Raw genomic sequence first — 24,367 nt, forward strand, 5'->3', positions numbered from 1 at the left:
GCCACCTTGTGTTGCTTTAGCCAAGATTTGATGAGGTTACAGGCTTGAAATTCTGAATTTGATCTCTTATTAGACAAATAGGTTTTAAATTGATTGCAGTCTTTATTGCTAAACTTTTGTCTGGATTGTCTAGTCAAGTCTGACCATAAATTTTAAATTATGCCTATATACAAACCGCTTTCTGAAGTCAATACTTAATATATTTCCCTATCTTTAATAACCCAGATAACTAAAATGTTTTCTAATCTTTACAGTGCTGCCAAAGGTGGTTTGTAAGTACTTAGAATAGAAACTGGTGATCTCTAGGAGTCAATTTAGGATCAATGACAATATCACACCATTAGGGTTGGGTGGGGACACGTACAATATTGCTGGATTTATAAATCAGGAAATGTAATAGAGGCTGTATATCTGATCTTCAGTAATCACTATAAATGGCCTTTTACACCTTATTTACAAGTTGAAGAAATATGGACAGGTGGATTTCTAACTGACTGAACAAACTTTTTCAGATGACACTGTTAAAAGATGGAAAGCAAACTGCAGATCCATCTCTGGTAATACACCACATTGCTGCATCATTGGCCCTGTCCTCTGCAGACTATTTTATCAACAACTTGGATAAAAACATGGTTGCCATTTTTATTAGATATTTAGAAGTCATAAACCTTGGAAGAACGATGAATGCATTGGATGACTAAGGGTTTACAACAGTTGAGTAGTAGGCCTAATCTTAGAAGATAAATTTTTATTATGAAAAAAGTATAAAGGTCCAAAATTACAGCTGCATAAGTATAGGATAATAAAGCCTTGGGTTAGAGGCATCCGAAAAGATTTGGAAATTATTTTTTACAGTAATCTCTGTATGTATCAACACACTGTTGACTCCCAAATCTTACTGCATTCTTGAGGTTTTTAAACAGACATATGGGATCTACTCTATGTTGATTACACAATTATTGTGTATTATGTTCATTTGGGAGTCCTGCATTATAAAAGGGTGTAGACAAACAAAAGAGTTCTGAATAGAAAATAATCAGGATAATTAAGGACTATAATTATATAATTAATGGTATATTTGAGCAATGACCAAAATATTTAAAGGCATTTCCATTAGAAAAGAAAAGACTCTGGTGGTTGTAATAACTGTTTTCAAATATGTAGAGAGCTACTGTAGGAAAGCAGGATTAGGCTTTTTCTGTGTGGCTCAAAATAATTGTTTTACCAATACAAACCATAAAGTTCTTACATTTACTGGTAAGTGAAAGCTATAGGGAGACAGTTTTCAGTGCAACATAAAGAATTTTCTAAGCACCAGCGTTGTCCAGATGCCGAATGGGTGCCTGTGGCTTCCGAATGCCCATATGAGCATCGGCAGAATGCACATTCAAACCTCAAAAATCAAAGTTTACCTTTCTAGTCATTGACAGCAATTATCCTTTAATAACTTAACAAAACAATGAAGCACCAAACTCCTCCTTCTAGCTCATCTCCTGTGACTCTTTCAAAGTTTATGGGATTCCTTGGTTCTAAGATTTAGTACTAAGTTGACTCTTGACTATATAGGTCTTGTTTTATGGGACCTTAAAGTTTTCTGATAATTTTCTACCATTATCTTTTGTGGGGCAGATGGAAGTAGTGAGGCTCCTGGTAATTGTTTTGGCTATTTGGAATATCTCTAGGAGTTCTTTGCACCACTTCAAACCCTCTGCTTTACAGTATCTAAGAAAATGGCTGAGGCTCCACAAAACACTGGATATACACTTAATGCCTAGTTCTGCTATTATCGAGTTGAACTGCCCTTAAAAATCAGTGGTCCTTCTATGGAAGAAGTAGGTATTAACTGTGGTTTTCCTATGTAAAAAAAGGAGAACTGTGGAAAAAATAACAAATGTCTATGTCTTGAATTTCAGTAAGATCAAGTTTCTGTCTTACAGTATCCAAGGCAGAATCTGGGGAAAAGGTCATGAAACATCTTTCTTTCTAGACAGGTAGTATTTCCTTTTAATCTAGACAAAGCTTGTCCTGGTTATGTATGCAATTTAAAGATCAGGCTAGATATAACCTTATGTGAATTTCCATGGGAGATTGAGACGAAGTAAATGATTTACATCATAGAAAACATGTCTGATTTTGACACTGAGTTTTCACCATCAGAGAATTGCTTTTGATTATGATAGTCCCACTACTCAAAATAATTCTGGAGCATCTCTGAAGGAAAGCAATGAAAAAGTGACCATAAGCAAAAGAAACACAAGACAACTGTATGTATCAGTAAAAGCAAATGAGCATAAAATCTTATTTCCTCACAGGAAGTGGAATCAATAATAAATCTCACATCTAGACATTACAAAAAGGGAGGAAAGACTTAATGTATGAATTGTTGCTATACTGACCTTATATCCCACAAGAAGTCAGTAATAAAATCTTAGAGCAATTATATTTATGACAGAGAATTCATGGACAGTTGTTTTTTCCATTAGCACTTCGATTATGTTATCCACATGCCTTCTGGCCTCCTTTGTTCTGATAAAAATTCAACTTTAAACCTTATTGGGATTCCCTTATATGTTGTTTTTCTCTTGCTGCTTTTGAAATTTCTTTTTGTCTTGGTCTTTCAGCACTTTGAGTATGATGTGTCTAGGTGAGTATTTTTCCTACTTGGAGTTAAGCTTCTTGGATATGTTTTTCACAAAAGTTTGGAGGTTTTGGTCATTTTTGTCTTCATATTTGTTCCTGTCCCTTTTTCTGGAGCTCTGTTCATTTTCCTCTTTCATTTTTCTTTCTGTTCTTCAGGCAAAATAATGTCTATTGACCTATTTATCAAGCTGATAAATAAAAAAGCTAGAAGAGCCTTACTGCACAAACTCATAGACTCATACTGTAATAAATGTCTCTCATTAAGAAGGTGCTTTGCGGAATTTCTTTTTATTTATTTTAATATACCAGATAATAACTATATTCATAGTTATAATACAGTTACATTTATTTATAGCTCTTTAAAAATACATAAAAGTAATAATTAACTTGATTTTTTTTCTCCTTTACAGTCCCATTATAGTAGCACTGGTCCAGAGTTTAACCGTGTACTGTTCAATTTTGGAGGTCAGAGTCCACTGATTTTATATTATCTGAAGATGCATGAGTTAGCTGGTATTTCCAAGGCCCCTAAACAAACCAAGATTAAATTCACTGAAATATTGCAAGAACCATATCCTTTTTTAAGCTTTGCTTTAATGTGATCTGTTGAAAACTTTTTACTTAATATCTCAATCAAGGAAAGAGGTGAATGCATTTTTTAACCAATGTTTTTTACTTAGCATTTAATTGTATTCAAAATGTTTGTACCATGTTTGGTTAAAGTATTTTCTCTTTTAGATCTAAGGCTGTGATTTTGCATGTAAGAAAGATTTTAAGAAACAGAAAACCGAGGAACTTTATTTTTTTTTCAATATATGAAATTTATTGTCAGATTGGTTTACATACAACACCCAGTGCTCATCCCAAAAGGTGCCCTCCTCAATACCCATCATCCACCCTCCCCTCCCTCCCACCCCCCATCAACCCGAAAACCGAGGAACTTTAAAAACTGGTATATGTAACTCTTTAGCAAAAGACTATCTTTGCAACTTTACTGTTCAGTGTTCAGTTTCAAGCATTTGTCAGACTGTGGATCATGGGCTTCTAGAGTCTCCAGAGGAAAGTTTCAACCATGTTTTAGCTGTATAATTCTTTATTCCAATGAAATTTATCAGAAAGATCAGTATTTAAAATATAATATAAATGAACTTGGAGCTCTTTCATTGCAGCCAGGTGGGAAGACCAGAGTTCTGTCCACTTATACTCCTCTGTTCACTCTGCATAACCCATGCTGGCCCAGGGCTCACTGGGGACTCAGATGAACCTCAAAGGGATCTACTACAGTAGTCTCCAAATTGAAGTGGACACGCATGCACAGTTCTGAGTGTATATGTGTTTATGCCTCTCTCTCTCTCTCTCTCTCTCTCTCTCTCTCTCTCTCTCTCTCTATATATATATATATATATATATATATATAAAATACATATTTTTAAAGACTCTTATTTATATCTATTTTTATCTTTAATAATAAGCTTAAACTTTGCTAATATTTAGTAAGTAGGTACTTTACTCAGCTGACATTTCAGCTGAACTCTACTGTTTTGAAGGATAATGATGACATCTTTGCTCTTGTGTTTTCTGAGTATCACAACATGTTGCTGTTTTCTTTGGTGGGAAGTAGATTTGTAGACTATATCATCTAGTTTAATAATCACTAGTGGACCAATAGCTTTAAAAGATTCTTGGAAAGAAACTTTGGATTGATGACAATATTTATAAGGCAAGAATAAATTTTTTCAAAAATAAAGAAAATGCCATAATGATTTTTCTCCTACTCCTCAAAGGAGAGCCTTTTCAGCCATACTAAGAAAATAAATTAATGCTGAGCTAATCAATTCTGCCAATATGTAGGCTAAAAAAAAAACAGAAATAAAAATTTTCAAGATGACTATTTGAAATGTGGATATACATAATTATTATAACTAATGAATCTAGCCTTAAGTGTATGTTATACTTTTCAATATTAGCAAATGATTCTATAATGCCAGGTTAATTTACAAGGCATTAATAAACAACTGTGTAGACATCAAATCTCTATAATTTGAGGGGAAAAAAAGGTTTGGCATACCATTAATAAAGGTAAAGTTAAATTTTATTTTCACAATATTTGATCTGGCTTTTATTTGCAGACTACATATATTCTATAATATATGTAATATATTAATACAGATTAATATTACCTAATTCATAAATTGAAAATTATACCTGTGTGGGAGTGTGCTCACATAGCTTTTACTCATGGGACATATGATCAAAATGTGCTCTAGCAGAGTCTCAGGACTCTTCCTAGGACACTTCCTCTCCCACATTTTAATCAGGACACCCCCCAGAGCCTAACTGGCCACATGTACATGGAATTAACTTGGGTAGTTCTGGAACAAAAGGATAGATACAAACTACAGGGCTAAATCAGCCTGTTCAGGGATATGTAAATTAAGTAATGATCCAAGGATTATCACCAACTTTGGATTAGTCTGAAAGAATTTTTTTAAATGTTTAGAAGTGAAATTTGAAAGATATATAAAACCCTTCATAATAAATTGCTTTTATCTTTAACTAATCTTAATTGTAATTATAAAAATGTTAGTCTTTGTGTTTACATTTCTGATGGGCATGAATTTGTCTAATGGCTATGCCAGGACAGATTGTACAACCAATTTACTGAGAATGTAGGGGGAGTGTAAGTAAGTGTGGGGGTGAGGAGAGGAGAAAATGGAGATCTAAAGCATGAAATCTTTTATGGAATGAGTATCTTATTCCATAATTATGTGAAAGAAAACACCCTTTGGAAAGAAATGCGGCTTTCTGTGATGCTTTCTGAGCTTGTAAAATGTTAATAACCCCAATAAGAAAAAATGTCTCTAGACCTAATGATAAACAAAATGATGATGATGTCTCATCTTCATCAGCACTTGGCAGTTTTGCAAAGCATATAATGAATCACGCTATGTATTAGCACAAAAATGACGAGAGTCTTGTGACAGGGGGCATATCACACCACTTTATGGATAAGGAAATCAAAGCACAAAGAGGGTAAATGGTTTGCCCAGGGGATTCATGCAGTAGAGCTAGCACCAGAGTCTTCTACCGTTTCCTGGGCCATGCTTATTTTCCTGACATGGTGATCTAGGCTATAATTCTGAGTGTGATACTGATGGTTGGCGGCGGTCCAGTAATGTTTTCCCCAAGATAATGATAGCTGCTAATGAAATTTCTGTATGGATTTCCCATAATTATTTGTGATGACTGTATGGTCATTGAATATTTCTCTCTCACTCAAATTTTACTTTGAAGCTATTCAAAATATAAAATATTTTTAATAGTTTTCTCTGAGCTTGCTTATTGGAATCTTGTGGCTTTCCTGAAGTGGAGAGACGATAATTTGCAGTGAGTACATCTATGCATGGTGAGGGAATAGGAGAAAGTAGAGAAGGCAGAGAAGAAGATAAAAAATAACAAAAAAGATAAATATAATTCATTATATTTGAGGTAGGCAGACTGTAAGATGGGCCCCAGTGATCCCCACCTGGTATTCATACCTCAATTCCCTTCCATTGATTGTGGGCTGAACCTATGACTTGATTCTAATAGGATATGGTTAGCATAATGGTGTATCGCTTCTGACATTCAGTTGCAAAAAGACTGACATCAGTCCTGCTAGCATTTCTTGCTCACTCTCTCAGAGCCCTCGGGGTGGGGGTGGAGGAGAACCAGCTATCATGTTGTGAGCTGTTTTGTGGAGAAGGCCACATGGTAGGGAAGTGAGGCTTCCAGCCAACAGCCAGTAAGAAATTGACACATTTAGTTTAACAATCCTTGAAGAAATAAGTCTGGCCAACAACCACGTGAGTGACTGACCTATGAAGTAAATCCTCCTTTGGTCCCTGCTCACACTTTTATTGGAGCTTCTGAGGGACCCTGAGCCAGAAGTATCCACTGACCTGTGCCCAGATTCCTGACCCACAGAAGCCACGCAATAACAAACATTTGTTGTTTTAAGCTGCCCAGTTTTGGGGTAATTTATTAAGTATCAGTAGGTAACTCAATGTTTGAGCAAAAGTCTAGATTCAGATGAATCTCTTCAGTAAATCCAAATATTTATCACATTGTAGTGTAAGGTTCACTTGTTTTTCTCACCCAATAGAGAGCAAAGAATTATTTGCCTCTATGTCCCTGACATGGGAAAAAGTATCTCGCATACGATGTATGTTAAATAAATATCTGATAAGTGAGTATAGCATGGTTTTATTTAAAGATAAGGCCAGATTTCATTTTATTTAAAAAAATTGATATTATTAAAATGAATAAAACTGGAGGATAGGGATAGAAATTTGAGAGTTATTGGTACAAAGTTCATCTTTGAAGTCATCATTATCAAAATGTTTTTCAAATTTTATTGAACAGTTACTATGTACCAAGCGTTCTTTTGAGTACTTTACATTTATTAAATCATTTCATTCTCATGTCAGCTTCTGAGTTAGATACTATTATTGTTTCTATTTTAAGATAAGTAAACTGAGGCACAGGAAAGGTAACTTGCTAAGTGATTACACTTGGCTTCTATCCTTGGTAGTCTGGTTTCATAGCCAATACACTCTGATACTTAATTGTTTACTCAGAGAGAATGTGTAGCTCCAGAAGAAGATAAAAGTGTAATCTCATCTTTTAAGGATAATCACAACTCTGGTTTGGGGCAAGTGTGATAAGAGACAGGAAGGTCAACAGAGGACAAAAAAAAAAGGGATGCCATGATAATTTTCCTCATATTTCAGAATAGTTATTTGAAATTTCTGCAGTTGCTTCTGCATTAAATCATTTTGGAAGTTTTTCTCCAGACTTTTAAGATTGCATGATCATGCACATTCTGTTTCAAAATCCTTTTATTTAATTAATGAGAGATTTTAATGATATACTTTCTTAAGCTCAATACAGAGCAATATTATATTTGATCACTATGCAGTTTTTAAATCAGAGTCTCATGGGACAGATACATTTAAAAATAAATTTAAACATTATAGGTAATATTTCTTTTGATTTGGAGTGACTTGCCAAAGTCCTAAGAGGGAAGATTGCTTTATTGTCAATGTTTTAGATTTTGTATCTAAATACTGAGGAGACTGGAAATGTTGGTGGAGAGGAGGAGGCAGGGAACAAATGTAATTGTACTTCACAGGGGTGCTCATGATTCTGACAGGATTTTTAATGTACCTTCATAAGGAAAATAGTAAATTTTTAATGTTAATATAAAATTTATTGGTAGAAAATTTGAACGTTTTTATGAATGACCTTTGAGTATTTTTTTAAACTTGATTACTTAGTAATAGAGTTATGAGTAAAACAGGAAAAAGTGTTTACTTCTAGGACCCAGGACTGAATATATAATATATCTTTAAACTGTGTAGAATTGTGTACAAAATGTATTTGGAGCTCCTAATTTTCCCATCTCACATCGAGAAGGGATGTGATTTTGCAAATCACCTCAAGTTTTTAATGTGTTGAAAGTAGACTAACAACAACAACAAAAAATACCCAAAAGTCTGATGATTTCTTTTACATGTGAAACACAAGTTACTTTTTTAAAAAAAGATAAAGAAAACTCAGGAACAAAATGTTGGTGTAGTTTGTGTGGGTCCTATTAAAAAAGAATGTCTATCAGCTGCATCTATATTTCTAACATGAATTTAGAAGATTCACATTTGTTGTAGCTTGGAAAAAAAAATCTGAACTCAGTGCAGTGTGATACAGAGTGTTTGGTATTACTACAAAGACATGCTCCCACCATCACACATGCATATACAGACTTACTAACATGTAAAAACTGTCCAGGGGTGGATTACTACACCCTACAATTGAAAATAATGGGTAATAACAAGACCTAAACCAGCATAAAAATAAAAGCTATACAAAGGAATCATCTGTTGTGAATTATCTGTGATGTGGGAGAAGCAAGTAGCCAACAGTGGGGAAAAAACGAAAAGGAAGAAATCCTCAGACTCATGAAAGGTCACCAGTTCTGTATAACACTTGGTCTTCACACAGTAAGAGCCCAGTGGGAAACTCTTTGGAGCCATGTGCAACTTCTTTTCACTCTTATTTATAAAAATATTTTCAATGATCTTTGTCACATGTGCACACATAGATTTTTTTCCCCCTCACCAATATGTGAATAGCAACCTGTGAGTTGTTTCTAAACAATATATCAAATATATTTTTTATTTCAAGTCAATGACATCTCAAGCTAATTGACATATACTAAGGATCTGGTAATCACATTTTTAAAAGGATAAATTAGCTAAAAGACAAATGTTCAAAAAAACCCTCTAATCCAGAACCCTCCCATCTAGTTATTTTTCTAGTAAAGACAAGATAAAATACTTTTTTTTCCCTCAGTTCTTCTAGAATTCTCAGAGTGCAGCAGATCTGAAGGGCTACACTACTAGAAAGCCTGTTCCATTGTTTATGAGATTGAACTCCCAAAATTTAACCATCAGTTTCCTTCAGCTTCAAAAATACAGGTGCATATATGACAATATTTATCTTTTAATGAGGCCTTTCAGATAATAGAAACCAGATTTTAGCTTCCTGGAATGGGAGGTATTTTAAAAATACATTTTTGTTGGAAACACCCAGCACCAAGCCCTGTGGCAACACAGACACCCTCCACCAAAACACAATGGAGGCCTGATCTTTTCTCTAGCTGTCTGCAATGAGGAAAACCAGGGACAAGGTGTCCTAAGGCTGGGGAAAAGAAGAGATTGAAAAGGGAAGATAAGAGAGTAGAGAGGAATCCCAAAACTCTTTGTTGTACTGAAGGAGTCTCTAAAATTTACTCTAATTTGAACTCAAATTTGAGCTTCTTCTCCATCTGTACCAAGCAGATGGATTGGACTAGATAAATTTCAAGCCTTTTTGAATCCCGAGATTTATGATTCTGTTGGAGGAATTTGACTTTCCATGCTGTCAGTGGCTAAACTAGTAAAGAGCTCAATTTTTTTCCTGGAATGACAACATTCTCATTTTGTCAACTCACTGTAGAACCAGGTTCTTCAGAGGGTACACTGTCTCATTCTCAGGTGTCAGCTTCCCTAAAAGGCCACCAGAATAGCCAGTTGGCCAAGTAAAGCCAAGGAAGAATACCAATTTAGCAGAGCTTTAGTAGTGTCTCAAAATGGGTAAATTCGGGAATGATATTTATTAGTGTTTTAGGGCCTGAGTTGGATGATTTTTGAGTCTGGAGAGGTAAGGCAAGGAATTACTTGGGATCAGGCAGTGTTTAATTGGATTGGTGGCCCCAGTGAAGCAAGAGTCTTGAAGTGAGTTTTGATGAGCAAGCTACTTTTGCTGGTTCAGAGTCTTTTCTTTCAGGAGAAGGCATTTCCTGGAGTAAGCAGCTAAGTTATTTTTATTCTTATTCTCAGCATTGTTAAATATAGGGATAAAAAAAAAATATGCATGGTCCCTAAACTTTTTTAACACAGGGACAGCTTAATAAGACATTCTTCATTCATATTTCTATCTCCTCCTAACGACAACAATTAGACATCCATCCACAGACAAGAGTGCCTTTGTGGGGAACTGTGCAAACGGCACAATTCACTAAGGGACCTGAAGGAGTCTCACCCACCTGTAGGTCAGGTAATAGGCATACAGACCTCAGTTCCAGTTGTGGGTCCTGTAGTGGCCTGTAAACCACTCTAGCCCCTCATGGCTACAGTCTGGGAATCCCTGGAAAACACCTCATAGACCATCATCTATGGACAGGAAGGCCTTTGTGGAAGTCCAAGTTTCCAGTGGAGGGAAGTTGCAGCACTACTAAAGGAAAAGAAAAGAAAAGAAAAGAAAAGAAAAGAAAAGAAAAGAAAAGAAACATATATATATATATATATATATATATATATATATATATATATATATGAGCGTGGACACACTGGAGAGGGTAAGAACGGTTAACAGTTTGACTTCACCCCTTCCCCAAGGTGAAACAGCATAAGGTCAAGAAAGATCTTCTTGGCTGTGATTTCTTACATGGGAGAAAGTGAGAGCATGTGAATGAGCATTCAGCTTTCCTAACTGTGTGGAAAGATCCATTTCTCAGCCACAAGAAATAAGGATATCTTACCATTTACAACAACATGGATGTGATGAAATTATGAAATTTGGAAGTTTTGGGTTTAGAGCGAATGGCTAAGAAAGAATTTTTGTGATGTTTTGGTGCAAAAAGGTGATTTTATTATAGCACAGGGACAGGACCCGAGGGCAGGAAGAGCTGGATTGTGAGGAGTGACTGGTTATATACTTTTTAATTAGTGGGCATTAGGGATAGCATAAGTCTCTAAGGAATTTGGAAGCAAGGCTTTCAGGACCTTGAGGGGCTAGCTGCTGTTAAAGTTACTTTAGTCTTTAATAAAACATAAATGTTAAGGCAGACATGAGTTCCCTGAGGAAGGTCACACTCTGCATGTTTCTGGTATCTGTTGGGCTGCAAGCTGTAAAGAAATTTAATTTAAGCTACATTTCTCTTGCCTTTGCTCTCCTCATCAGATGGATCTTGAGGACATCATGCTAAGTGAAAGAAATCAGATAAAGACAAATAGTGTATAATTCTACTCATCTATGGAATCTAAAAGAGCCAAACTCATAGAAACAGAAAGTAGAATAGTGGTTGCCAGGGGCTTGGGAGTGGGGGAAATAGGGAGATGCTGTGGTGATTATAGTTAACATCTGCATTACATACTTGCAAGTTGCTAAGAGAATAAATCTTAAATTTTCCTACCGTAAAAAAAAAAAAAAAAAAAAAATGGTAATTATGTGAGGCGATATAGTTGTTAACTAATGCTACTATGGTAATCATTTTGCAGCATGTTAAGTGTATCAAATCAACATAGTTGTCCTATAAACTTACACAATGTTACATGTTAATTACATCTCAATAAAGCTATAAAAGGAAAAAAAAAAATGCTGGGGCAGGAAAGTATGGATGCTCTAAATGCCCAGATTTGCTTCCAGAATAAGAGACTGATTTTTCAGCTGCTGAAAAACTACTATGGCAGAGAGCCTTCAGTTGCTAACACCTTACAAGGATTGCATCATTTAATGACAGTGGTCTCACTCAAAGTCATGCCCTATGGCAGATTATATTTTTCAAAAGTGGCCACAACAGTATCTTCCTTCCTACATGCTCTAGTTACAATATGACCTTGCCACTTGTCCCATCAGGAGATAGCATCTATGTCCACTCCCCTTGAATTTGGGTGGACTTTTCTATCTTCCTCAACCAATGGAGTGTGACTTCTGAAGCCAGGTTATAAATGGCTTTAAAGCTTCTACTGAAATGCTTCTGCTTTTGCTCTTGGAATGCTCTTAGAAACATCTTCTCCGTGAGGAGGAAGTCAGACCACATAGAAAGTCCATGCTCCAGCAAGCAGCCAGAGCTGAGGTTGAGCCACAGGCATCATCAAAAACCACACATGTGAGGAAGCCTTTGAGATGTCTCCAGCTCCAGCCACAACCTGACCCCAACTAAAAGCCACCAAACTGAGCCCAGTCAACATCCAAAACTATTGAGATAATAGTAACAAATGACAGTTGTTGTTTTATGGCACTAAGTCTGGGGTTGTTCGTTATGCAGCAGTAGATAACTGTACTATGCCCCCTTCAAAGGCAGCCCACATCCATTTACTAGTGTGATACATAAAGTCTCTGAGGTTGGGGCCTGTTCTACCTCAACTCAGAACAATTCTGAAGGGTCATCCCAGCTTTGGAACTCCCTATAGGTCAGCTTATACTTTTCCTTGAGACTGTTATCACAGTTCAAGTTCTTTCTCTGCCCAATTTTACTTCCTTCCTTTGCAAACCAGAGATGTTAATCCCAAGAGCACTCCGTAATAAACCTTCTGCACGCTGATCTCCATTTCGTATTCTGCTTCCAAAAAAGCCACCTGGGTTAGTATATTCCCAGTATTATTTAACACGGGGGAAATGGTGTTGGTTTCAGTTCTCACCATTACAGAGAAAACAATCCATTGATTGCTCACTGTTTTTCTTCTGGATCCCCAATAATCAATTAAATGCAAGCAGAGGGAAAAAAAACATACAGAAACTACATTTTTAAAAAAATGTAGCATTGTACAACGGATCTCATCTGCTACCATGAAATGAGGTTACCTGCTCCAAGAGTTTGGGCAGAATTGGTCAGGGGATTTCCAACATTTTCTAGAGTTATTTCTTGCTAAGGAAAGACCTTACCATTATCTAGAAGCAGGACCAGTTAAGTGCTGAATTAGACTAACAATCCCATATCTGTTAAGTCACTTTTGCATTGTTTAGAAGACATTTACAACTCAAAATCCTGTGATCTAGTAAGATTTGTATAGCATGTAAGTGCCTACTAGTTCATAATGGCCTTGACAACATGCTTTTAAGGGGAAACATGATGCGTGTGGACAAACTGTCAGCTATGTGCTGCAGAGATGACTCTTATCTCTGCTGTCAGGGAACTTGTTGTCTAATAGATGACTTTGTCTACAAGCTTGTCATCTGCACCCTAGGTACAGCCTTTTTCTGGCATTCTTCCTATGCTTACCTGAACAATTTCTGTTCTTCCCCATCCTGAGTGTTGAAAAGCTGCAGCACAGTGGCCTTCAAGAAAGATGAAGCCTTTAAATATCTAAGGAAGCACACTTCTTTTGTCTGGAAAAGTATGCAGTCTTCAGAGAAATGGGTAATTTTTTGCTTATTCTGGAAGCAGAGCAACAATTGAAACATAAGTGCTTAAGTATTAATCAATGGTATCTTAAACAGAGGCTTAGTCTGTAAGAAAATGGAAAGAAGTTCACCAGGTTGCTTTTTTCCATGAAATGAGCACCAAACGTGAGTCTGCTTCCTTTCTACAATCCCATGTATTTGTCTGCATAATCCAGTAGTAAGTCTTGGGGAAATCCCACCAGCAGGGTGAAAGAAAGAAGTAGAAGTGGGGAAACCGGAGTCAAAGAATCAAGCCAAGGGGCGCCTGGGTGGTTCAGACGGTTCAGCATCTGACTTCGGCTCAGGTCATGATCTCAAGGTTTGTGAGTTCGAGCCCCGCATCGGGCTTTCTGCTGTTAGTGCGGAGCCCACTTCGGATCCTCTGTCCCCCTCTCTCTTTGTCCCTCCCCGCTCTCTCCCTCTCTCTTCCTCTCTCTCTTTCTCAAAAATAAATAAATATTTAAAAAAAAAATCAAGCCGGAACATAGGAAAGCACTGAAGCAAAAGAGGCACCTGTCAATGTCAATCTTGACAGCCATCAAGGGTTACAGTAAGGGGTCAGTCAGCTCACTGTGCCTTTGACTCCCATATCCTAGAGAGTACTGTTAGGAAAGGAAAGGACCTACTCACCGTGAGGCAATTAAGAGAGAAGTTGCCCGGTCTTAGGCATTATATAAGGCAAAAGGTGCAAGAACTATCAAGGTGAAATAAATGGACTCCGAAAAAGGCAAGACTCACAATGTCCTCAGGGAGATTCTGAAAATAATTTAAGAGATGGACCTTTCATTGGTTCTTACTGTGTACACTCAGTTTTGTGGAAAAGGTGGTTTTCTTTTTCTCACTGTTCTGATACCTTGATAGCTTCTCCAAGTAAGAGTTAACAAACTTAATAGTTTTGACTAGATAAACATAGAGTGAGAAAACCAAGGCTAGTATGTGATCTATTCAATCATATTTTACAATATTACATAAAGTGATAATATATACTATTTTGAGCAAGATTTAAAGAAATAGAGGGGCGCCTGGGTGGCTTGGTCAGTTAAATGTGCAACTTTGGCTCAGGTTCACAGCTTAAGAGTTCTGAACCCCGCGGGCTCTGTGCTGATAGCTCAGAGCCTGGAGCCTGCTTCAAATTCTGTGTCTCCCTCTCTCTCTCTGCTCCTCCCCAGCTTGCACTCTGTCTGTCTGTCTCTCTCTCAAAAATAAGTAAACATTCAAAAAAGAAAAAAGAAATAAAGTAATAGAAATATGTTCATAGAATTAGGTATTTATTATGTTTTTTATAATTTTGAAAATGCACTGTCCCATATGTTAGCCAGTAGCCATGTGTGGCTATTTAAACTTATATTTAAATTAATAAAATTAACTATAAGTAAAAATAAAGGTCTTCAGTTATACTGTCACATTTCCAGTGCTCACTATCTGTGTGTGACTGTTGGATAGTGGATAGTGCAGATACTAAACATTTCCATCATCATAAAAATGTTCTATGGACCTCACTGTCTTGGGTAAGAAGGAAAGTTTAATCTATTCACAGAACTTGAGATGTCACTTGGGATATCAGACAGCCAGTATGTACAGAACTTTGTTTTGCCTTGCTACTTGCAGACTTCTAATTTTAGAAGTTGAGTGGCTTAAGAGGCACCTGCGTGACTCAGTCGGTTAAGCGTCCGACTTCGCCTCAGGTCATGATCTCACTGCTCATGGGTTCAAGCCCCGCGTCGGGCTCTGTGCTGACAGCTCGGAGCCTGGAGCCTGCTTCAGATTCTGTGTCTCCCTCTCTGCCCTTCCCCTGCTTGTGCTCTGTTTCTCTCTCAAAAATAAATAAACATTGAAAAGAAATTTAAAAAAAACGTTGAGTGACTCAAGATTACCTATTATCTTATTCATCATTATTCACCCATACAACAAAATTATCAACAAATTTAATTCTCTCTCATATTTTACTTATTTTGGTTGGATTTTGTCCCTTGTATCCTAGTTTTGTTTATTTTTTATTTTTTTTTTTTTTGCTCAGGGGTAACTACTTTTAGCATCATGCAGAATTTTGCACTGTATCTCATGGCTTCAATCCATAGAAGAAAGCTTACCACTCTTTACAAGCCCCCTGGGTCAATAACTTTATAAGTACCCTAGATCTGTATAAAATTCTTTGATTGCCTTTTGATAGTCAGATATTTGATCTGTGGATTCCTTTTATTTAATTCCCACTGATGATAATTTAGGTCAGTTACCAGAATAACCTTGTTAACTCTCCTGCTAGGCTCTCAAGGACTCCTTAAAAGAGATTTTGGTGGAGTCTAAAAGAGATTTTAAATTTAAAAAATATATCTGACTTATTTAATAGAGCACTTTATAGGCAGACAAATATCATAGAAGCATGGTAGCATAAGTGACACCCAAGTATTTAAATTTGCTCTTAGAAAAGAAAAGGAGGTTTTATTTTTATTTTTAGATGACTTTTAATTGAAGTTATTCTAAACTTTGTTGAGTAGGTTGCTAAGTTTCCTCCTTTTGCAAACTGCCAGTTAAGAGTGTAAGCCAAGTTAAAAAAAAAAAAATGGGGGGGGGGGTGTGTAGCAAATGAATATCACACCTTTTTTTTAAGAACTTGAGGAACAAAGGTTTTGTGTTACATGAGTTAAGTATGCACATGTGTATTGTAAGCATTTTGCAGCCACCTTGAGTCAAAGACAATTACAAAATTGCTTGTTAAGATCCAGCCTTTTTTTCTTGTAGACCCAGTGTAAGTTCTCTTTAGCCTTTTTTTCTTTAAGTTTCTTTTAATAAAATACACAAGACACAAACCACAATTCAGCAAACTAGTTAGTAAACTAATGGAATGAATAGACTTTTGTGCTTTAGGTAATCAGGTTCCAGGGGACGAGTTGTATCAATTTTTTAGCTGCAATTCGGATTTTAGATTATAAACATGGCCCATTGGGGAAAAAAGGGGGGAGGGGGAAGCAGGAGGGATTTGCATCTTGGAGAGTTAGTTAGAGTTAAGATTTTTTGTTTGTTTTTTAAAAAAAAAAATTTAATGTTTATTTATTTTTGAGAGAGACAGAGACAGAGTGTAAGGTGGGGAGGGGCAGAGAGAAAGGGAGACAGAATCTGGAGCAGGCTCTAGGCTCTGAGCAAGCAGTCAGCATAGAGCCTGACGCGGGGTTCAAACCCACAAACCGCGAGATCATGACCTGAGCCCAACTTGGACGCTTAACCAACTGAGCCACCCAGGCACCCTGAGGTTTTTTTTTTTTATTACTATACATGTGGTAAAGCCCAATTTATATCAAATAACAGAAGAAAATTTCATTTTCAAATAGTTTAAATGATTTCAACCATTGGGGAAAAAATGGATATTCTTACTATACATGCTACTAGTCAATAAAAAAAAAAAAAAATCAAGTGGAAAAGCTGTAGCTTTATGAATGCTTAGAATTTAGGACTGAAAAGCAGTATCTCAATTAAATACAAAAATTGACTATAATTTTGTGTTCACCTAAACTATTTCTCTTCCTTGAAGGTGGGCAGGCAAAGGAGAAACTAAATGAAATCTGCACTGTTACTTTGCATTCACCCCATAAAAATCACTGCCAGTTTATGGCTCCAAGTGATTCAGTGAGATGCTCCAAGATTTCCCAACGTAGAAACCCTATCCTAATTTACAGCTGAAGTCCTGTGTACTTAAGAGCAAACAAATGGGCTCCTTTGGGGGTTATCTCACATCCATTTGTTTCTATTTTGTGAGTAGTAATCCAATTTGGCCCATCTCAGGGGAGTAGGGGCTCTAGAATTTCTGTTTTTATAGGAGGGGCTTAGGTATTCAATACAGTTACAAACAAGGTGCTAAATTTGCAAAACAAACCCAAAATTTGTTTGTTTATTTGGTGTAGCTTTGTGAGTGGAGGAGGGTTGATGGAAAGAATGGGGATGGCTAATTTCCGTCCAAACAACCCTTGCGCTGTATCTATGCAAGGGTATAAACTATAAACGTTGTGGAATCAATAAATCAACAAGTTGTTTATCCAGTCGTATCAGAGAGCCAACTGTTGCCCATGACTAAATTTTCCACATAACTACAGCCAACCGTCTAAAGCACCAAAATTTGTTTTAACTGTTTTAATGAAAATTTTCTTCAAAGATATATTATACTTCCCGGATTTCTTAAACAATATAGCAAACACAGTTAACTTTCTGATGATGACCAGGCTTCTCAAGATGAAATCTATGATTCAGCTACCCCGAAATCTCAATAAGAATGCTTGTTGAGTAGGCCAAGAACACTAAACACCTCCTGAATACCTCTTCCATAACCAGCACTGGTACCCGTGTGAAGGTGCCAAGCACTTCAACAGTGAAGGCAGGAAATACTGTCATTGGCGACAGAATACTACCTAAGTTGCTGTAGCAGCATATCCAATCTGACACAGCCCTGCACTAAAGCCGAACCGACTGCTAGACTTTTAGAGTCTTGTGCTTGTTTTTCATAGTTCTTCTATCTTCCACTTGAAAAACTGCCTGTTGTTATCTCTCATTCCTACTGAGTCCCATAATTCAAACACCACGTCTTTCTCATCTTTGTGTCTCCATGCCTAGTAAATGCTCTGTCAAGTTTGTTGAATGCTTTTAGTTAAGCCTGTGTTAATATTTCTGGTAACCCTATTCCCTCAATTTTCTGAACTCTGCTATAAACCCACTGCTAATAATAAGTATGAAATAATGAGACTTACTAAAACCCCTATTTCACAGGTAATACCAGAGTGAGATTCCAACAGTGGCACTGTCTCCCATAGAATAAGGCACATGGGGTTGGTAATCACTGGTTAAAAAATTCCTGGATACATGGTTGTGTTGTGGATGTTTGACACTCTTGTAAAATCTAACATTAAAATATTTGAAGTGTAAGCAAAGGTAAACAGTAAGCAGAAGAGAACTATTCTAAGATCAGTTTGGGCCCCAGGCTAAGTTATTTTAAGAATTCAGTGTTTAGGATTAGGAATTAAATGAGTTCTCATATATAAAGGACAAGACTGTGGCCACTGTTTTCTGCCTCGGCTCCTTTTATAACTCACACAATAGCATTATGTGTAGAACGGATACTTTGGTCTGAAACCTGATAATCTCATTAGAAATTCTAAAGATACTCCAAGAAATATATCTAAGGGATGTGGGGTAGCCAGCACAGCCTCCTGTAGCTTCATTCTAGAACAGTACTTCTGACAGACAGAAGCAAAATTTGCCCGTGGGACATTCTTTTCCTGAGTTTCACACATGCCCAACTTCTCAAAGACAGAGTACTTCCTTCCTAGAAGCTTTAGGTTCTTCATCTATATTATAATCAAAATGGACCCTACAATTTCTAAGTCCCCTTGTTTCATTAATACTCTGTGTTTCAACTTTATTTTTTTAATTTTTATTTGTGTGTGTGTGTGTGTAAGAGAGAGAGAGAGAGAGAGAGAGAGAGAGAGAGAGAGAGAGAGAGAGAGAGAGAGAGAATCTTAAGCAGGCCCCATGCTTATCACAGAGCCCAATGAGGGACTCAATCCCATGACCCTGGGAACATGACCTGAACGGAAATCAAGAGTTGGACACTCAACCAACTGAGCCACGCAGGTGCTCCAAATACTGTGTGTTTCTAAAGGGAGGTCAAATAACCCAGAGTCTGAAGTGAGGTCTTTAGGATGCCTCCAGGCTTTAGTGTGTCATATCCCAACCACAGCTGCTGTGAAGTCCTAGAACAGGACCATTTTATTTGTACTCAGATGGCTCCTTGTCCATTTAGTGGCTGGCCATATAAACTCCATGCAGCATTACATGAGGAAACCCAGTGTGAGGTCAATTCAGACAGTGGGATTGGAAAACATGTTGCCACAGTCATCCCCAAGGAATAAAATAGAGCCGTTCTTCATAGTTTATAAGCTGTAAGTGCTCTAATTTTCTACACAGTTGGGGGAAATTGATGACTTTATGTATCCAAAGAGGATAAAAATTAGGCTATTCATTAACAGACATTAACAGAAGTCTACTAAAAGCCATCACCACTGAATAGTGCAAGAAAGTGCTGACGTTTTAGTCAGTATCAACATCATGCAGCCCAGAACTCATTTCACAGCACAAGTATATAACTCTGACCAAATTCTGTGGGCAATGAGAATGACCTTATAAAGAACGTATACCCAGTTCATTTTAATAATGACATATGTTCAGAATTAATAATTTATAAGAAAAAAAACATAGTTCTGTGTCTTAATACCAGTAGTACATAATGAATGTTCAAGGAAGAAAATCCAATTAGGTCAGAGTGACAAGCCTGGTCTCACTCATAAATACTTCATCGTGGGAACCATGCTCAAGAGCACAATATGACTTTGGAGAAGGATAAAATCTGTGAAATTCTAACAGGCAATCTGAGAGAGAAATTAAATATTACCAGGAAATGGCAGCATGCAAATTAAATTTCAGCAGCTCAAGACCCTATACACTTTAGGAAAAATACATCATTAGTTGTGCTCATCATTCTACAAAAAGAATGATATGCAGCTTTCTTTGATTTTTACTCAGGAGAAGATCTTAAGAGTTTCAATCACTAAATGTAGCCAGAAGAGTAAAGACAGATATTAAAAAGTAAAAGTAAAGACAGATATTAACCTGGTATCTTCAGGTATTGCTTGTTTCAGGAAGATTGCTAAGCCTTTTCTTCTAAAGCTGCTTGACTTAGGGGTGCCTGGGTGGCTCAGTCGGTTGAGCATCCGACTCTTGACCTCGGCTCAGGTCGTGATCTCACAACTTGTTGGTTCGAGCCCCACATCGGGCTCTGCACTGGCAGTGTGGAGCCTGCTTGGGATTCTCTCTCCTTCTCTCTCTGCCCATCCCCCTCCCCCATCTCTCTCAAAGTAAATAAATAAAAACCTAAAAAAAATAAAATTAAAAAATAGGGGCACCTGGGTGGCTCAGTCAGTTAAACATCTGAGTCTTAGTTTCGTTTCAGGTCATGATCTCACAGTTTGTGAGTTCGAGCCCCACGTTGGGCTCTGTAGCTGGCAGCGTAGAGCCTGCTTGTCTCTTTCCCTCTCTCTGACTCTCCCCTGCTTGTGTTTTCTTTCTCTCTGTCTCTCAAAATAAATAAACTTAAAAAAAAAATTAAAAAAACAATAAAGCTGCCGGACTTTTTCACAGTCTGTGACAGGTAAAGGGGGAAAAAAACGAAAGGTGGAAATCTGGCATAACTGGCAGGCTTCTTGCTGATGCAATGAACTGGACCACAGCCTCTGTTTTCAATCATGAGCATCACACCAGGCCCAAGCTAAGCAAGAACACGGCTGTCTTTCCCCAGAACTCAAAAGGACTTGAGTTTAGAGAGACACAGTCCTCCTTTGCTGGATTTGGAGGTGGGGAGGGAGAGGGGGGATGTCATACTGGAAAACACAATTGGGGAAGAGGGGAGAAATTGGTTATTTCATATAAGAAGACCCAGCACAATTTTTCCATCAGGGCAGTAGAGCCCCTCTGGTACAAACACTCTGAAATCTTTTGCAAACATTAAAATAAGGACTACAAAATTTGGATGCATGGCGAAATTATGATAGTGGCATAAAGAAAGCAACGATGCCATTATAACAATAATGTAAAATATATATTTGTATATGACAGAAGGAAAGGCACATAGAAAATGAAAATAGTTTTATTTTTTGGAAAGTGGGATCCTGGGATAATTTTTTCTTGGTTTTTGATTACACTGATGTTACTATAATAATTCTTTGTACAGTAATATATTTTTTTACTTTTATTGAGATATAATTGACATATGGCATTGTGTAACTTTCAAGTGTACAGCATGGTGATTTCACTCACCTATATTGAGAAATGATTACCACAGTAATATTTTTAAGTCTTGCTGAAACATTTGTCAAAATGAGCAGATTTTGTGAAGTTTAGTTTTTGTCCACTATAATTATTTAAAATGAGGCTTTCACTACTTCTCTTTTAGATTTGAGGACACTAATGTATCCCTTAAGTTGTTATTCATTGAATAGTCAAAAATGTTACTTACGCAGAATGAAATCTCAAAGCCAAAGTTTGAAAGTAACTTGGATCCAGCCTAAGAAAGTTTTAGTTTGGAATTTTACCATTCAGACTTGATTCATATCAAGAGAAAACTGAAGTTCACATGGACACTTATTCCAGTAGGTTCATTTAGAAGGTCCCTGAAGACAAGGTAATTTGTACAGTGTGATCAGAACTCGTGGATGTAACTTCTGAAGACAATGCTGTGTTTCTGACCATAGGTTGCCAGAACAATTGGTTGGAAACAGGAAATTCCAGGTGATAAGCTGGCTGTTCAATAATAGCTACTATTCAAATATAACCTACATCACTATGAAATGTCTCTCCCAGAGTAAAATGAACTGCCCTCAGAAGCACACTGAAAACAGAAACCCAGTCCAAAATGAGGCTGTGACAGGAAAAGGGTTCCTGGGATGCCCTCCGTCAGGCAACAAACAAGACTGTGTGGGGTAGAGCTGTTTTCATGTAAGTAAAGCCGCCAGCCACCCTTTTATTTTGTCAAGAATCTCAAGCAGAATTCTAGAGATACGGTAAAGATCCCATCACAGTGCATGTTGGATATCCAACAAATGTTAACTCTTTGTATTTCCACTCCATTTCCAACTATTGCCCCACCCCCTTACCACCACCTAAAATACAGTGTCTTTGAGGATTTTTAGTTAACTCTAGCCGCCTACGATGTTTGGTATACTAATCAAGAAGCAGGCTAACTTAAGTTGGTACCACGCTTTCCTGGGCCCAGGTGTTAAACTGTTAGGAGAAGTGCAATGTCAGCCTTCTGCACAGGTATTGATTAGACCTGAGATCATTTAAGAGCTGGCCAACAGGCCGGACCCCCTGCCCCAAACTGTCATCTGTACCACCAGGTTTGGTGCCCCAAATATTTTGTTAGAAATTCCAATGTCCAAAAAAAAAAAGGAAGGAAGGAAGGAAAGAAACAAAGAGAAAGAGGAAGGAAGAAAAAGAGAGGGAGAAAGGAAGGGAGAAAGAGAAAGAAAGAAAGAAAGAAAGAAAGAAAGAAAGAAAGAAAGAAAGAAAGAAGAGAGAAAGAGAGAAAGAGAGAAAGGAAGAAAGGGAATATAATATTATATTCTATGTCTACAATATTATTTCATCTTTAGGCTGTAGGACACCTATTTTAAAATAGCCTTGTATTCTATCATCTCCACCTTTAAAGCATATCTTGAAACTATCCAGTTTCCACTGTTACCACCCTAGTCCAAGCACGGCTACCACTTTCGCTTCAACTATGGAGAAAGCCCCCTTTAGAGCCTCCCTTTTTCTCCACTTTCCACAAGCCATTCATCACACAGTCAAGGGATAATTCAATTAAGTCCCTTGCTTAAAAGCTTCCAACAGCTTCCTCTTGCACTTTGCCATCGGCTACGAAGTCCCTTAGAAGACCCAGCCCCACCTATCTGATTTCATCTCCTACCTCTCTGCCCTCACTCACTCTACTCCAGCTACACTGCCCTTTCTCCTACTCAAATGTCACGGCCAGCTCCATTTCTTCTGATACTCAGGCCTTCTCTAGCTAATGTTGTGCACCCCCAAACACATTCCCAGCCATTCTCTTCTCATGCACTGTTTTACTGCCCTTATAGTACTTACCACTATTTAATCAGTTTATTTGCTTGTTATGCCCCCCTTTAAACAGGGGACTTAATTTGAGTATACGTTGACTTCTCTGTGGTGAATGGTTTATGGAAAGTGTACATGCTCTAGAATATGAGCTATATGAGAGTGGAAACCTTTATATCTTATTCACTGCTCAATCTCCAGGGTCCAGAAGAGTGCCTGGCACACAACAGGTGCTCAAAAAGTAATTGTTGAATGAGTAATGGTATCACCCAATTAGGTTTATTTGTTTTCAAATCGACCTTTATGACTGACTTACTTGTCACTCCTCCTTCTTAAAGAGATTCTCTCCTTTGGTATATGCTACTGTGTTAGTTATACCAGTTCCTGGCTCCTCCCCTTCTTCTACTCCTAATCCCTAAAATCTCTCTTCATCAAGATTCTTTCTTTTCCCACTTCATTCTTCCCCAGGGTCTCATTAATTCTCACTGTTTCAACCATCACCTCTGAAGAGAGTCTCCATTTTCATATCTACTCCCATTGATCTCTATCTGTGTTTATTGAGAGTTTCTAATTGAACATGCCCGTTATTAAAATACCTTTTCATCCCCTGTAGTACATCGTCCAAAATGACAGACTTCCCCATCTCTATAAAATAATTCCATCATTATCCTAGTCACATTTGATCTCTCCCCCTCCCTATCTCTCATCCAGCCCCCATACCCAATTAATAAACAAATTCTCCTTCATTCCTTTACAGAATCTCGAATTCCATCCCACATCTCTCTTAGCCTTTTGCCCTTACCTTAGTGATGGGTCTGAACTTCTGAAATTAAATAGGCTCATATTCTATTTCATGGAAAATCAGAACAGGAAGAGAGCCACAAGACCACCTAACTAAACCCCCATCCCTTACAGACAAGGAAAAAGAGGGCCAGCCTGGCTAACTACCTTGGCTACCATGTCTTAAATGGTAAGTTCTGACCACAGTGCCAGAACCAGAGCTCAGTCTCCAGGATAGCACTCCCTCTACAATCTTTGGGTAATGGCCCATCAGTGCCAGCCAAGGAGAGAGGAAGAGCTAAGAGAGTCCTGAAATAAGAGCATCAAGAGAGAAGATGAGTAAAGGATACTGAAGAAACACACTTTGTTGACTTCCCAATTTTGCTTCATGGTGCCTTGAAAAGGGCTGTATCTTGAATGAGTCTTTGAAGCCAATAATGATTATTCATCCTGTGCACATGCAGTTGCTGGTCTGCCTCCTGGGGGTGCCAGATGCTATCAGAGTACTGATTTAATTTCCACCTACACAGTACAAATGAACTTTCCATCAGGAACC

General features: G+C 37.5%; 1 protein-coding gene across 5 annotated transcripts in view; it reads left to right on the forward strand.

Annotated features, from left to right (window-relative positions):
* FAM227B (family with sequence similarity 227 member B) overlaps positions 1-24,367 on the forward strand; it is a 208,475-nt gene that overhangs the window by 162,809 nt on the left and 21,299 nt on the right. For all 5 annotated transcript variants that reach the window (XM_042942084.1, XM_042942082.1, XM_042942080.1 and 2 more), the window contains one exon: positions 3,051-3,211. In XM_042942084.1, the coding sequence (XP_042798018.1) occupies positions 3,051-3,211 (161 nt within the window). The remainder of the gene's footprint in view (positions 1-3,050; positions 3,212-24,367) is intronic.

This window comes from Panthera leo, chromosome B3, assembly GCF_018350215.1.
Source record: "Panthera leo isolate Ple1 chromosome B3, P.leo_Ple1_pat1.1, whole genome shotgun sequence".
NCBI classification, from domain to species: Eukaryota; Metazoa; Chordata; class Mammalia; order Carnivora; family Felidae; genus Panthera; species Panthera leo.